Source organism: Oncorhynchus keta, chromosome 19, assembly GCF_023373465.1.
Source record: "Oncorhynchus keta strain PuntledgeMale-10-30-2019 chromosome 19, Oket_V2, whole genome shotgun sequence".
Lineage (NCBI taxonomy): Eukaryota > Metazoa > Chordata > Actinopteri > Salmoniformes > Salmonidae > Oncorhynchus > Oncorhynchus keta.
In genome coordinates this window covers 69591841-69605301 of record NC_068439.1, presented here as the reverse complement: position 1 = coordinate 69605301, position 13461 = coordinate 69591841, and the positions used below count along the sequence as shown (strand labels likewise).

At 44.3% G+C, this 13461-nt stretch overlaps 1 protein-coding gene across 5 annotated transcripts in view; it reads right to left on the bottom strand.

The window, feature by feature from the left end:
* Positions 1-1268: 1268 nt before the first annotated feature.
* The window catches only part of LOC118398784 (filamin-A-interacting protein 1-like), a 29999-nt gene continuing 17806 nt past the window's right edge, over positions 1269-13461 (bottom strand). For 3 of the 5 annotated variants that reach the window (XM_035794485.2, XM_035794486.2, XM_052471147.1), the window contains 2 exons: positions 3509-6329; positions 1269-2479 (listed from right to left, as the gene is read on the bottom strand). In XM_035794485.2, the coding sequence (XP_035650378.1) occupies positions 2279-2479; positions 3509-6329 (3022 nt within the window). In that variant the 3' untranslated portion in view covers positions 1269-2278. The other 2 variants (XM_035794490.2, XM_035794487.1) reach the window with 2 other exon arrangements.

Here is a 13461-nt window from a genome sequence, read left to right as displayed (position 1 = left end):
GAAGTACAGTTCCCGCTCAGCCCAGTCAAAACTGTTCGCTGCTCTGGCCCCCAATGGTGGAACAAACTCCCTCACGACGCCAGGACAGCGGAGTCAATCACCACCTTCCGGAGACACCTGAAACCCCACCTCTTTAAGGAATACCTAGGATAGGATAAAGTAATCCTTCTCACCCCCCTTAAAAGATTTAGATGCACTATTGTAAAGTGGCTGTTTCACTGGATGTCATAAGGTGAATGCACCAATTTGTAAGTCGCTCTGGATAAGAGTGTCTGCTAAATGACTTAAATGTAAATGTAAATGTTAATTGATGAATGGAAAGAGACCTCTGTTACAAAACAGAAAAGTTTAATGACATTCTGAGATTGGCAAACCAAACCTTCGATATTGCGTGAGCCTACAAAGTCGGGAGGGATGTCGTTTGGGATGCATTTTCTGTTTCTCGAGATTGACATTGTTTGTGTTTTAACACCACAATAAATAAACTGATACTGAAGTGCCCGAAGTCAGTATGCTCTATTTCTTGGTTGTGTGATGCATTGGCACAGAAACCTGTTAATGGAGAATTTGTTGCATATATTTGATATAAATATGGCATGAAAATGTAGAACATCTGATTTCCCCTTAGCTGATCATTGTTTGCAGACAGCTCTGATTGTAGTGTAATGAAAAATGCAGGGAGAGTGAGCTTGTCTGTGGTGGTCGGCGAACCCTCAACCTTCTGGCCCATAGACCTACGCGGCATCGACTGTTCCACAAAAGCATGCTGAAGTGGCAAAGTTGATATTTACAATTATAAACACAGGGTCGCTACAGTTATTGATATTTGTGGTCGTAAACATTATGTGAAAATATTTTTTACTCTGAGGAGAGGGATGCATTAGGTTTTTAATGACACCTTGAGTTGGACCATCTCCTCCCACCCAGTAAATTTCAATCTGTCCCTAAAACATTATGGACATGCAAGATTACAGATGAAGAGTTAATTTTTGTTTAGTCTTCTCTGACATGCTGTAAGCCATTTTACAGATGTCATTCTACAGAGCAGTCACAGAGATAGATAGAGGACTCATCATGGATGGAACCCGTTTTAGCATGGACATTGCCATTGAGGTCTTGCGCTATTTTACAGTAGTCAAAGTAGACAACCGGGTCGGGATGGCGCTGCCCATGCTGTCACAGATGCTGTAATGATACAGATATAAAGAGGGGTCCTCTATGAGAGTAGTATGGATAAAACACTCAAATGGATAAAACACTCAAACATGGAAGGTTTCCTGTTTGTTACTCTCACTCTCCTGCTTTCACAAAATTCTTTATTTAGTGACCATTAAGAAGTTTTTGCATTGTAATATCTCCACATGAATAATATAAACAAACAGTCGTACTTTATTCCAAAGAAATATATATTTTTTAAATGTGGCACAAATTAGTGTTGTTGATGACTGATCAAAAGGTATTTTACACACGAAATTCATAAGAGCTACTGTACCGTATTCCAAAACCTTCATAAGAAATGGTGAAATAAACAAAAATATTAAAGGCCCAGTGCAGTCAAAAATGTGATTATCCTGTGTTTTATATTTTTCACACTATGAGGTTGAAATAATACTGTGAATATGATGATAATGCCCTTTTGGTGTAAGAGCTGTTTGTAAAGACAGCTAATTTTCAGTTTTCCCCTCTCCGGCCATTCCCATAAATTCTTGCTTGAGAAATTGTCCTTTGCTATTTTTGTTTATTTTTGACCATTTTAATTGAAAACAATCACACTAAGGTACTTAATTTTTACCCAGAAATGATTTGATATTTAGATAAATAAATGTCTACATTAGACCTTTAACAACATGAATTATGAAACCAAAAAATATCAACAACTCTGTGTGACAACAAGCCTGATGAGGGACTAATAACATGTTGTCAATCAAAACAAAAAGCAAATGCACTCTGGTCAGATTAAAACATGCATGGAAATGCATTCTGGTCAACGTGCCACACAGCCTGATTGAAATCAACATGGATATACAAATCTTTTTGGAAAACATACATAACTACAATACAATCTCATTTCAATGTGCTGCCCCAATGTTTGAAATGGAGAAAAGAGACATGTCTGTGTTTCTGATAGACCTATTCTCTGTGTATCTGTGAGCAGATGAAATCCAACGCCGGCTACAGTATCCTATTCTATCTGTTTTTGGCTGGCAACAGACTGGTCAGAATTGAATCATGGGGGACTCTGAGTCCATAGATAGATAGTGGGGGCAGCATGTGGCCCTCAGCACTTCCCTCCCCCTGAGGAGGTAGAGCTGCAGACTGTTGACCTCTTCAGTTCAATTTTCATAGACTGGCTCTCGGCTCGCGACTCTATCCGTGTCACAGTGGAAACGCCTGTCACAACTGCCTTGCCTGTTTTCATACCTTTTGGCATAGGGATTCGTGTGGCCGTGGCCCGAGATGACTGCACATCCGCCCCGGGCTGAAAGGAATCACAAAGTAAGACAAAAGCACAGACAGAAAAAGTTTTTTCAAGTATTATTATCATAGACAAGCACACACAATAGCAACAAGAACAACTTTGTGTACATTTGGTGAAACTAAATTCAAGCTGGCAAGCTATATACTTGTTGCTGTGAATTTGATCATTGTTAAAACAAGTGTTGCAGAATTCCATGTAAATGAAAGAAATACATTCACACCGATTCAAGAGGGATGACAAAAGTTGGCCATCTTGGATATTGGTTTTCATTAGAATTGCAATATAAGTGTTGCATTTCTTATCTTTCAAAAAGCTTCCATCCATAAAGAGCTTCTTTTAAATCTAGCTATATGAAATGCCACAATGTTACCATAGCTCACCTCACACTTAGGAAAGTGCCTTTCAAAGCTAGCATCCCATTAACAGAACTTGGGATAAGATATTATACACTACAGTAAGCTGGTCTTATTGCTGATGTGCAGGTCAGCCCACTTTAGTAGTCATCCAAATTGGTCATTACTGGTCTGTTTTGGGTTAAAAGGAAGGAACATGTCAGTTTGTGCCAGTAGAAACTGGTGTGTCAAAACAATGCCCTTTAAGAGTGGCCTGTTTATGTTGGGGATATGCATCTCAATTCATTCCAGTGTTAGTATTGGTACAGTAACATGTAATATAAGAAGTGTATTTATTTTTGGTATACCTGGAAACAGTGCTATCTAGGGAGCAGACCCCGCCTGATATCATTTTGAAAAATTTAAGAAGCAACTGAAATATAGAAGATTGGATATCATTTAGATTGTTTTATCTGAAAAGAAAGTCACATAATTGAACATAAATACTTTGTTACTAATAATGGAATAGAATGTACTTAGCCTACCATCTGTAAATGACTACAACCAATCAATTTCTAAATTGTGCAATAAAAAGCCTCTGTTAGTGAGACAGTCCTTGTTCAAATCATCATATAATGTGACAGAGAGAGAGAGCGATAGAGGGCTTTTGTAAATATACTAGAATTTGAATACTCACCACAGACTGAGTTGGCCTGGAGAGGGCAGAGGTGATGGGGGTGATGGTGATGCTGCTGGTCAATTTGCTTGGCGTAGTCTTCCCAGGCATGGTGGTGTTGTTGGGTTGACATGGGGAGCGCAGCACCGTACCTGTGGGTGTCTCCTTGCTCTCTGTGCTCACACTAAGGGGCCTTACTGTCACCGTGGGGCTGCTACTGCTACGGTGTGATGGCCTCTTGAACTGAGCTCCCAGATGGATGTGGATCTTGTTGTCCTCTGTGGTGGTGATGATACTGACATTGGAGTTGTAGTTTCGGACAGGCGTGGGCAACAACTGCTTCTCTGGGGTCACCTTGAACACAGCCCGGCCCATGGTGCTCATGTCATGGGTCTCAGGGGATGTGGAGGCAAAGGCCACTGGAGTGGTGTTCACTGTGATTATGGAGACAGGGGATAGAGGTCTGTTCGAGTCTGAGTAGGAGGAGCCCTTATTCCTGTCTGGGGACTTGGCCCTGGAGATGGTGGTGATGGTGACTGGAGACTTGCACCGCTCAGGCCCACCCATCATGCCCTCACCTGGCTTGCTCTTTGAGGACACGGTGGTGGGCTTGGGAACAATGGTGATGCGGGGCCTCTGAAGGCCCAGGGTGGGAATGATGGTGGTGCTGGAGAAGAAGTCCTCAGCACGAGGGCCAGTGATCTTCAAGGAGGCAGTGCTTTTCTCGTGATCGGGGGTCACTCGGATGTGCAGCGGCTGGCCTGGCTTTTGGGACATGGTCAGCTCGGGTGGACGAGCGGAACAGTCCCCATTAACCTGAGGGGATAGGGTCTTCTCTGGGGTGGTCTGAGTGATCGTCACTGCATCATTCTTTTTCATCCAAGATTTTCTCAGGCCCAGATCAGTGGCTGCAGGGGGGTAGCGCTCCAGCACGGTTGCAGGCTTCTTTAGACCCCTCTGCCTCAGGTTGCTCATAATATGGTTCTCCTCCAGGACAGATTTCCTGATGAACACTGCAGGTGTGTCCTCCTCAACAGGCTCATTGACCACTACGTCTGTCTGCACTGCGGTGGAGGTGACTGGGACATCTACTATCCTCCTCCCATTCATACTGGGACGCAGGGCGCGGCTGTAGCGCTTGGTGACCTCCAGCTCTTTGGTGAGGTTGACCACATCCTGGCTCAGGCTCTTCTTCTTGTCGTCCTCCTCCAGGAACCTCTGCTGGAGGAGGGAGTAGTCTACCTGCAGCTGGGAGAGCTGGTCCTCCTTGTTCATCAGCTCGTGGATCTTCTCTTTGAGGGCCTGGACGTCTGCCTGCAGGTCTCTGGTTCTGGCCTCTTCTATTTTGCAGCGCATCCTTAACTCAGCCTCCTGGCTCACCGCCTCTCCCTTCTCTATGGCCTTGTTCATGGCGGTCTGACTCTTCATCTCATCCAGCAGCTGAGCGAGAACATTGGCCTTGTCGTGCTCCGTTCTGAACTTCTTCTCCAGTAATTCGTACTCGTCCTCTGTCTTCATCAGGTCACCTTCCACCACCTCTAGCTGTTTTAGGCGGTTTTTGAGTCTTTCGATTTCCTGCGTTAGCTCCTTGACTTTGTTGTGCTCAGCTAGGGATATTTTGTCCTTATTAGCTCTGCTTTTTAATGATTCTCTTTCTGCCTCATCTAGCCCCTTTATTTGTTTTTTCATCACGTCGACCTTGAAGCTAAGATCCCTGCACTTTTCCGCTTCACTTGCAAGTTTCGTTTTCAGTTCATCTTTCTCTTTAGTAAGAGACATCACTTTTACCTCCATTTCTGATTTCAGTCTCAGGAACTTTTTGCTCTCCTCAATCAACTTTTCTGTGACTTCCATAACCTTACCCTGCTCAGTTTTGAACATCTTATTTAAATCATCGCTCTTTAGCTCCTCCTGTTTAATTCTCTCAGTCATGTTCTTCCTCTCATCCACTAGTATCACTGTAAATGACTTCAGCTTCATAAGGTCATCCTTTAGGCCCATCTCTGCTTTCTCAAGTCTCGATTCAGAGTTCTCCAGTTCTTTCATACGTTTTTTAACTGTGTCCAGCTCACCAGCTAAGTCATTTGCCAGTCCTTTCTCTCTTACTATGTTAACATGAAGTGTTGCACACTCTGATTTGTTCATGTTGAAAGTTCTCTCCAGTTTCTCCAGCTCCCCCATTCTCTTTTGCAATTTTTCCACCTCCAGCCTCAGCTCCCGGCCAGTGGTCTCCTCGTCTTGTAGCCTCTTCCTCAGCTCCCTGGCTTGGCTCTCTGTCTTGGTGATCTCCTCATCCTTGCCCTCCATCTCCAGGACTCTCTTGCGCAGTGTCTCCAGCTCTGCCATGAGGCTGGAGTTCCCACACCCCCCCTTGCTGATCTTGTCCCTCAGCTCTATGAGGTCTTCCTCTGACTTCTGCAGTGCCTTGTTGCTTTCCTCCAGCTCCTCGATCCTGTGGGCCAGGCTTGCCAGCTTCAGGCGGAGCTGTCGGCTCTGGGACTCCTGGTTGGCCAGCTTGGCAGTCATCTCCTCACGCTCCTGGGTGAACTTGGTGGCTTTGCACTCTAGCTCCGCCTCGAGTTTGAGGACCTGGCTGTCCTCCTTGGCGTTGCCGCTGACAGCGACCAGTCGCTGTTCTCTCTCCTGGAGCTCGCTGCTGAGGTCCTGGACCTTCTGGCTCTGCTGGTCGATCTGCTCGATGTGGAGCTGCCGCTCGTCCACCAGCATCAGGACAAAGGACTTGAGTTTGACCAGTTCCTCACGGACCTTCTCTAGCCTCCTGCTCTGATCCTTGTCTTTACAAGCCCGGTACACCTTATCCTGCTCCAGCAGCTCCTTTAATCTGGGAGAGGGAGAGAGAATGTGACAGAGATAGAGGAAGTGAGAGAGATATGAAGTGTGATTGAAATTGAAATTCTCTATTTGAGATTCTTAGGTGTTGCTCCTGATGTAATAATGATTGATACCCTTCTATATTAAGACACTGTGAATCTACTACATTGTAATTACACCCATAGGAACAGTGTACAGGAACACTGTAGTTACCTACTGCTACACAGCACTTATAACTATTGAACCTATGAGTTTGTAAAGTACAAATAGTAAAAAAAAATAGAAAGGCATTAACAGAATGAATGAAAAATTATTCTAACTCATCATTTCTCACAAATCTCCAAAGTTACTAACATTTCAAACATTTATTTGTGATAGGTAGCATGTGAGACACTGAAGTGAACTACACTGTATAGATTGCCCTGCTAGTGTGCACTTGCACATCTCTGTAGTTCCCAGAGTAGAGGAGCCTGATCAGACTCAAAATGAGTTCCTTACCCCCAGCCCAGAGTCCCGTGGGCAGTGGTGGGAGCTGGAATGGGAGGCAGGCAAGCAGAAGAGATGGCAAAGGCATGATAGGAGAGGGAACAACAGGAGGGCAGATTAGAAGCCTGAACCCTCATGTGATTCTCCTCAACAGGGGTAACCCTGCCCTTCACACAGAGCAAAGGACCACAACATCAGAGATATGCTAGCTAAACTGTAAAAACACAACCAGTGTCCTTAATGTGGCACACTGCCAACCTAGGGCCACCGAGTGAACCTTAACGGAATAATGTTAGTAGATGTTTAACTAATCTCTGCGGGAGTCTCTCTGTCCAAGTGCTATAGAGAGAGTCTGCTGACTGCAACAGGTCCCCATCCATATGGTAGACACACTAGAAACACATTATAATCAGGCGTGAGTCCTGCACATCATTGTCCTTGGTTGAAGCCTGTTACTTTGTATTACAAACATTCTCCCTGCATGGCACATTACCCAAATCCACCAGGAGCCGGTCTAACAACAATGATCGCAGCCAGATTTCGCTGTTTTCTCAAAGTTTCAACAGCTTAAGCTATCAGACTTACCGACTGCTAGTCAGGAGGGATGCATAGCAGGTAGGTCCTTGCCTAGTGTGTTTTGGATAGTGCAGGAGCTGAGCTTGTCATGAGAGGGCCCCCACTCCACAGGGACTTAGCCATCACATTCCAAACATGTCATCAATGGACAATGAAAGGTGAATGTTGTGTAAAACTAGCCCTGCTCCACTTGCGGGTGGTGATGTCATCCCTCCTCCCATTCATGGCACAGAATGGTGCTGCCCTTGTTTGGCCACAGAGGAGGAGTTCAAGCCAGGGAGGAAGGCTTTTCACACCATCTTTCCTGTCCCCCTCTTTCTTTTCTTTCTCTCTCCTCCAACAGAGAGGGGGAATTGTATTTGTGAGAAATACAGTAGATTTGCAGCAGCCTTTTAGACCAGAGGTAAAGTGATACTAAGTTAGTAGTGTCTTTCCACTTCTCATATACTAGCTGTTGTCTTGCCTGACCCAATTGTCTCCTGTCCTTGCGGCCAACCGTGTTTCCATAGAAACAAGGGGAAAGTTTTGTTTCGGGGAGAACAATGTCACACTAGTGCCAGACCCTCTAGTTCATTATCTTCTGTCCCTTGAATGCAAAGGGAAGCAAAGTGGTAGAACAAAATCAAAATGTCTATCTGTGTAGGATGCTACTACTACATACATTTATCCCAAGGTGGGATAAAAGTAGACCAGAAAGACTCCTGCCATATGGGCCAAGCTCTTGTTTCTGTACTGCAAGGAAGCTTAATGAATAAATACACCCCTAGAACGCTAGTCTGTCGCAGGAAGGATGCAGATATTTGCAGCACAGCAATGCTCTCACCATTAAAGCACATACAGGATCTCTCACCCACACTACAGTTCCTGGTTGGGAAGCAACACTTGGAGTCTTGTTGAAATGGAATCATGCAAATACCACACAGACGATGTCACTCGTCATATGAATCCTAAAACCTGCGTCACGAGGTCCAGGGTGGCCTTCAACACAATCTGCCTGGCAGCTGTCGAGGAGAAAAGGCTCCAGATTAAGGGAAATAGAGGAATTAACTGTTGCATGACTCACCACAAATATTTACCATTAGCTACCACTGCATTTCAGGAGAGAGGAATTATACAACAAGGCTACTTCAAGGTATGCAGAAAATCTTACTGAGGAGACCACGTTTGCGTTCCAAATGGCACCCTATTCCCTTTATAGTGCACTACTTATGACTAATATTGTTGTGCTACAAGATACCTCCTGGATTCCACCATTCTCAGTGGTGATGGTAGTGTTTCATGGCATTATGAATACGTCCTTTATCAGATGACCAGTGTGTTTCCTGGTGGTCAGGGCTATTCATAGGAATTCTGTTGACAGAGGCCTATCAGTGACGTCTAGCAGAGAAGGTCCAAACCTCCCATACCACATGTCTGTGGCCAAAGCCAAGCCCACAGGAGAGACAAAACTAATGACACACCAATTAATATAACGAATACTATTTTAAAAAACTTTGAACAGAAAGGAAGAAGTCACATTTGAAAAAAATCCCTCGACTCAGGGAGAATGTTTTCCTCTGGGAGAGTAACATCTTGTCTGATTTTTTTGTTTCAGTTTAAAGTAACACATTTGGAAAACAGAGACGGCCATATCACTATATTTTAATGTAGGGAAAACATACCTATCTTCTTGTAAGAATAACTACTGACAGAAGACCTGATAGAAAAGGAGTGGTGGTAGAGGTTCCACCAGAGTGGAGTAGATGTCTCTCTGTCTGTCTCTGTGTGTGCACTGACCTGCATCCTTTCACAGGTGCTCAGGGTTGTCCAGTCTATGACATCACCTACAGTGAGTGAATGTCTGAGATGACTGCAGCTGGGAGGAATGTGTTATCACACGGTGCTGAGAGAGCGGGGGAGGGGGTTGACGGGGGAGGCGCGGAGGGTAAGGGTCATCGGTGGGGGTTGATGGGGGAGGCGCGGAGGGGAAGGGTCATCGGTGGGGGGTGGGGGTTGATGGGGAGGCGCGGAGGGGAAGGGTCATCGGTGAGGGGTGGGGGTTGACGGGGCAACTGCAAATCTGTGCGTCAGAGAGTACAAGACAAGAGCATGTAAGTATCTAGTTTGCAGTATGCAGACTCCCACACACAAAGCACATGCTGCTTTACAAAATCGTTTCAAAACTCGAGACTGAGAGAAAACCAGAGATGGACATCTGCTCACCAAATGAGTAATGATGTTGAGGTGACAACATGTTTGGAGATGGAGTATAATCATTTTCATGCATTTGAATTGTGCAGAAGTTACTAGTCTGTCATTTCCGATGATGCTGAATGTGACCCACTCAAACCAAATAGGAATATAAAACCCCTCAAATGTATTATTTAAACATGTCATATATTTAACACTCCCTCTAAGACTCCATTCATATAAACCTAGCTAAAGGCTTTAACTAAATGTATGGTTGTTGGTCAGCTTGTTGTTCTCAGCCTGCTTAAAGGAATACTTTGGGATTTTGAGGCCCTTTAACTAAGTCAAATCAACTTGTGGATAACACTTTTATGTCCAGTATGAAGGAAGTTCGACGTAGTTTCGTGGGCAAATGCTAACTAGCGTAAGCACAGTGACTGGTAGTCTATGGGTGTCTGCCAGCATGCTGTCTGTTTTCAACAAGGTAATTAGACTCTGAAGTCATGGGCTGTCTTCTCCAAGCTACATCCAACAGACCGTGAAATCTCTGTGAATTTGTTCACTAGTTCACTGAACCTACCACTCTACATGTCCTCAACTCAGAAAAACAAGGCAGAGCACAGGTGGGGCACTAGGATTTCAAGGGCATTCCTCAAAATCATTAAGTAATGTGAAGCCCTACCTGACTATGCAGATGTGTATTGGGTCCATGGAAAGACTGTATGTGTCCCAAATAGCACCTTGTTCCTTATATAGTGCACTACTTTTGACCAGAGCCCTATACACTACTTTTAACTAGGGCCCATAAGGCTCTGGTCAAAAGTACTGCACTATGTAGCGAATAGGGTGCCATTCTGGATGCTGGGCTGTATGTCTGAAAAACACAGAGTGTATGCCGGGAAGCGTCGGTGTCTGGCATTTACTGTCTGGCAGAGTGGGTAACATCCTCTTGTCTATTTCTCACAAACAGAGATAGAAACATCTCACCACTGCAGTGGTGGACTTAGGGATTTGGAGGCCCCAGGCAGAGGCCAGTCTGAGGACCCCTCAGGATTTATAGTAAAGACATGTCAATTTAACTGTAAAAAAATGCAGTACCTTTTTAATGTGCAATGAACACAAACAGTCGTGATGGTTTCATCTGATTGTCAAACAAATCACTTAAAAAATGTCCTCCTCACATTCATCCAAAATAATTTCAGCATCCGAACAGTGCACTGTGCACCCGTCAACTTTCCTTTAATTAGCAAGTGACTGAAACTACACTGAATCAACGTTGTGAACAGAGTACACCATGGTGGCGATGGGGTTATGGTATGGGCACAATTGCCCATACCACAACTGCATTTTATCTACGTTAATTTGAATGCACTTTTGAATGAGATACTGTGATGAGATCCTGAAGCCCATTGTTGTGCTGTCCATCTGCCGACATCACCTCATTTTGATAAGGTATCTGGGACCAACCAATGCATATCTGTATTCCCAGTCATGTGAAATCCATCGATTAGGGCCTCATTTATTTATTTCAATTGACTGATTTCCTTATGAACTGTAACTTCTTTGCAATTGTTGTATGTTCTCACCGAAGACAGCATCCAAGCAAGCGAAACAGCGCCCCCTCTGTCTTACTATATGTAGCCCATGTATCTGATGCTGTCAAGACAAAAAGAGTATGACATGCCATAATCTTTTTGGCCAGACAGCATCAGATACATGGACTACACATACATGTCCTCTGCCTCGACGACGATTGCAGTATTATCAGCAGCACCTGTCTTTTTACTAAAGAAACGCCTATTGTATCCACCTAGAGTCTAAGGGCCCGAGGCTGGGTTTCTACTCAGCTAACATATGGAATTGTTTTAAGATGGTCATACCAATGATCATTTAGCTATTTGATTTTCAATTTTTAGAAACCCTGCAGGAATAAAAACTACAGGTATATATTATTTGATCAAACACTTATTAGCCCATAGAAAAGCCTTTTAATAACCTATTCATACATGCAAAAACAGATGTTAAAAATGTAATCAAAAGGAAGTAAGTTTTGAAGTGTCTGTCCTATATCTGAGAGATTTAAGAAGCCCTCAAAAAATATGTATACCTTAGGGCCTCCCAGGTGGTGCAGTGCAAGCTGTGCCACCAGAGACTCTGGATTTGAGCCCAGGCTCTGTCGCATCCGGCCACGACCGGGAGGTCCATGGGGCGACGCACAATTGACCTAGCGTCGTCCGGGTTAGGGAGGGTTTGGCTGGTAGGGATATCCTTGTCTCATCGTGCACTAGCAACTCCTGTGGCGGGCCGGGCGCAGTGCACGCTAACCAGGTCACCAGGTGCACGGTGTTTCCTCCGACACACATATTTTACCTTTATTTTACCTTTATTTTACTAGGCAAGTCAGTTAAGAACAAATTCTTATTTTCAATGACAGCCTAGGAACAGCGGGTTAACTGCCTGTTCAGGGGCAGAACGACAGATTTGTACCTTGTCAGCTCGGGGATTCGAACTTGCAACCTTTCGGTTACTAGTCCAACGCTCTAACCACTAGCCCCGAAATGGGTGCGGCTGGCTTCCGGGTTGGATGCGCGTTGTGTTAAGAAGCAGTGCGGCTTGGTTGGGTTGTGTATCGGAGGACGCATGACTTTCAACCTTTGTCTCTCCCGAGCCCGTATGGGAGTTGTAGCGATGAGACAAGATAGTAGCTACTAACAATTGGATACCACAAAATTGGGGGGGGTAAAAAAGACCCCCTTTTACGTGGAAATGCCCTAGTCACTCCCATATATTTTTCGTCCCTCTACCGCGGTTACTTTCAGACGAGGCTCATGGCACTTGTGGGGGTTGTAGAGCAGATTGTGCTCATAAGATTCTCATCTTTCCAGAGAGGGGTATGTCCAAAACCGTTCGGACGCTTCACATGCTTTCGTGAGAAGACTCAGCCAGTGCACTACTGAAGGAGCATGTATGTATTTGCATGTACGGAAATATAACGAACAACATGTGAAAAACATATGAACAAGAGGCAATTAAATAATTAAGGTCATTCATTATAGAAAATTATAATTGACTGAAATTATTTGTGTACACAGCTTTTATTTGGAAACTCAGGGCAGCTTTTTTTCTCATAGAAGAAGACATATAAAACACAATTTGTTCCTCAAATAGGAACAGCCAACCATCAGTTCCTTACATAAGCCCACTGGTCAATAAGCATGCAATCCACTGTCAAAACACTACCATATTTTCATGTTGTGGGTAAACGGTTCAGTGAGGCATGAGTTCTTTCCATTGGGGAGCGTTTTACACTTGGAGTAGCACTGTAGTGTTCTGATGGTGAGGGGCCATTCATGACCATGCATTATCAGATAGACAGATCCCTGCTCTGGGTCTTATCACATTACTCAGATTACTGATTTTAGTTTAATGCATTCAGTTGTGCAACTGACTAGGTATCCCAAATTCCCCTTTTTACATAGGTGATGATGTCAGTGGTTCTGTCCTGACTTGCAGGTCTTTAAGTCTACATCCCAAATGGCACCCTATTCCTTACATAGTGCACTACCTTTAACCGGAGCCCTATAGGCCCTGATCAAAAGTAGTGCACTACATATGGAACAGGGTACCACTGAGGCACTAAACTGGGGGCCAGATTAGATTGACATCTGGATTCCACCTCTGTTATGAGCCTCATAAATTCCGCTTTGGAGCATCATGCTGGTATTGTATTTTTTAAATCTCATATACATCGTCTTGTTTTAAAGTAACTGTCCAGTGTTTCCAGATTTCTATGAAATATGACCTATAATTACCATATGGGTGAAATAGTTTTCCTTACAGAAATTGGTAATTAAGCATGTTAAAAATCAGCTCTTCTGTGTTGGAATGGTGTGGGCGTACCCCAATAACAG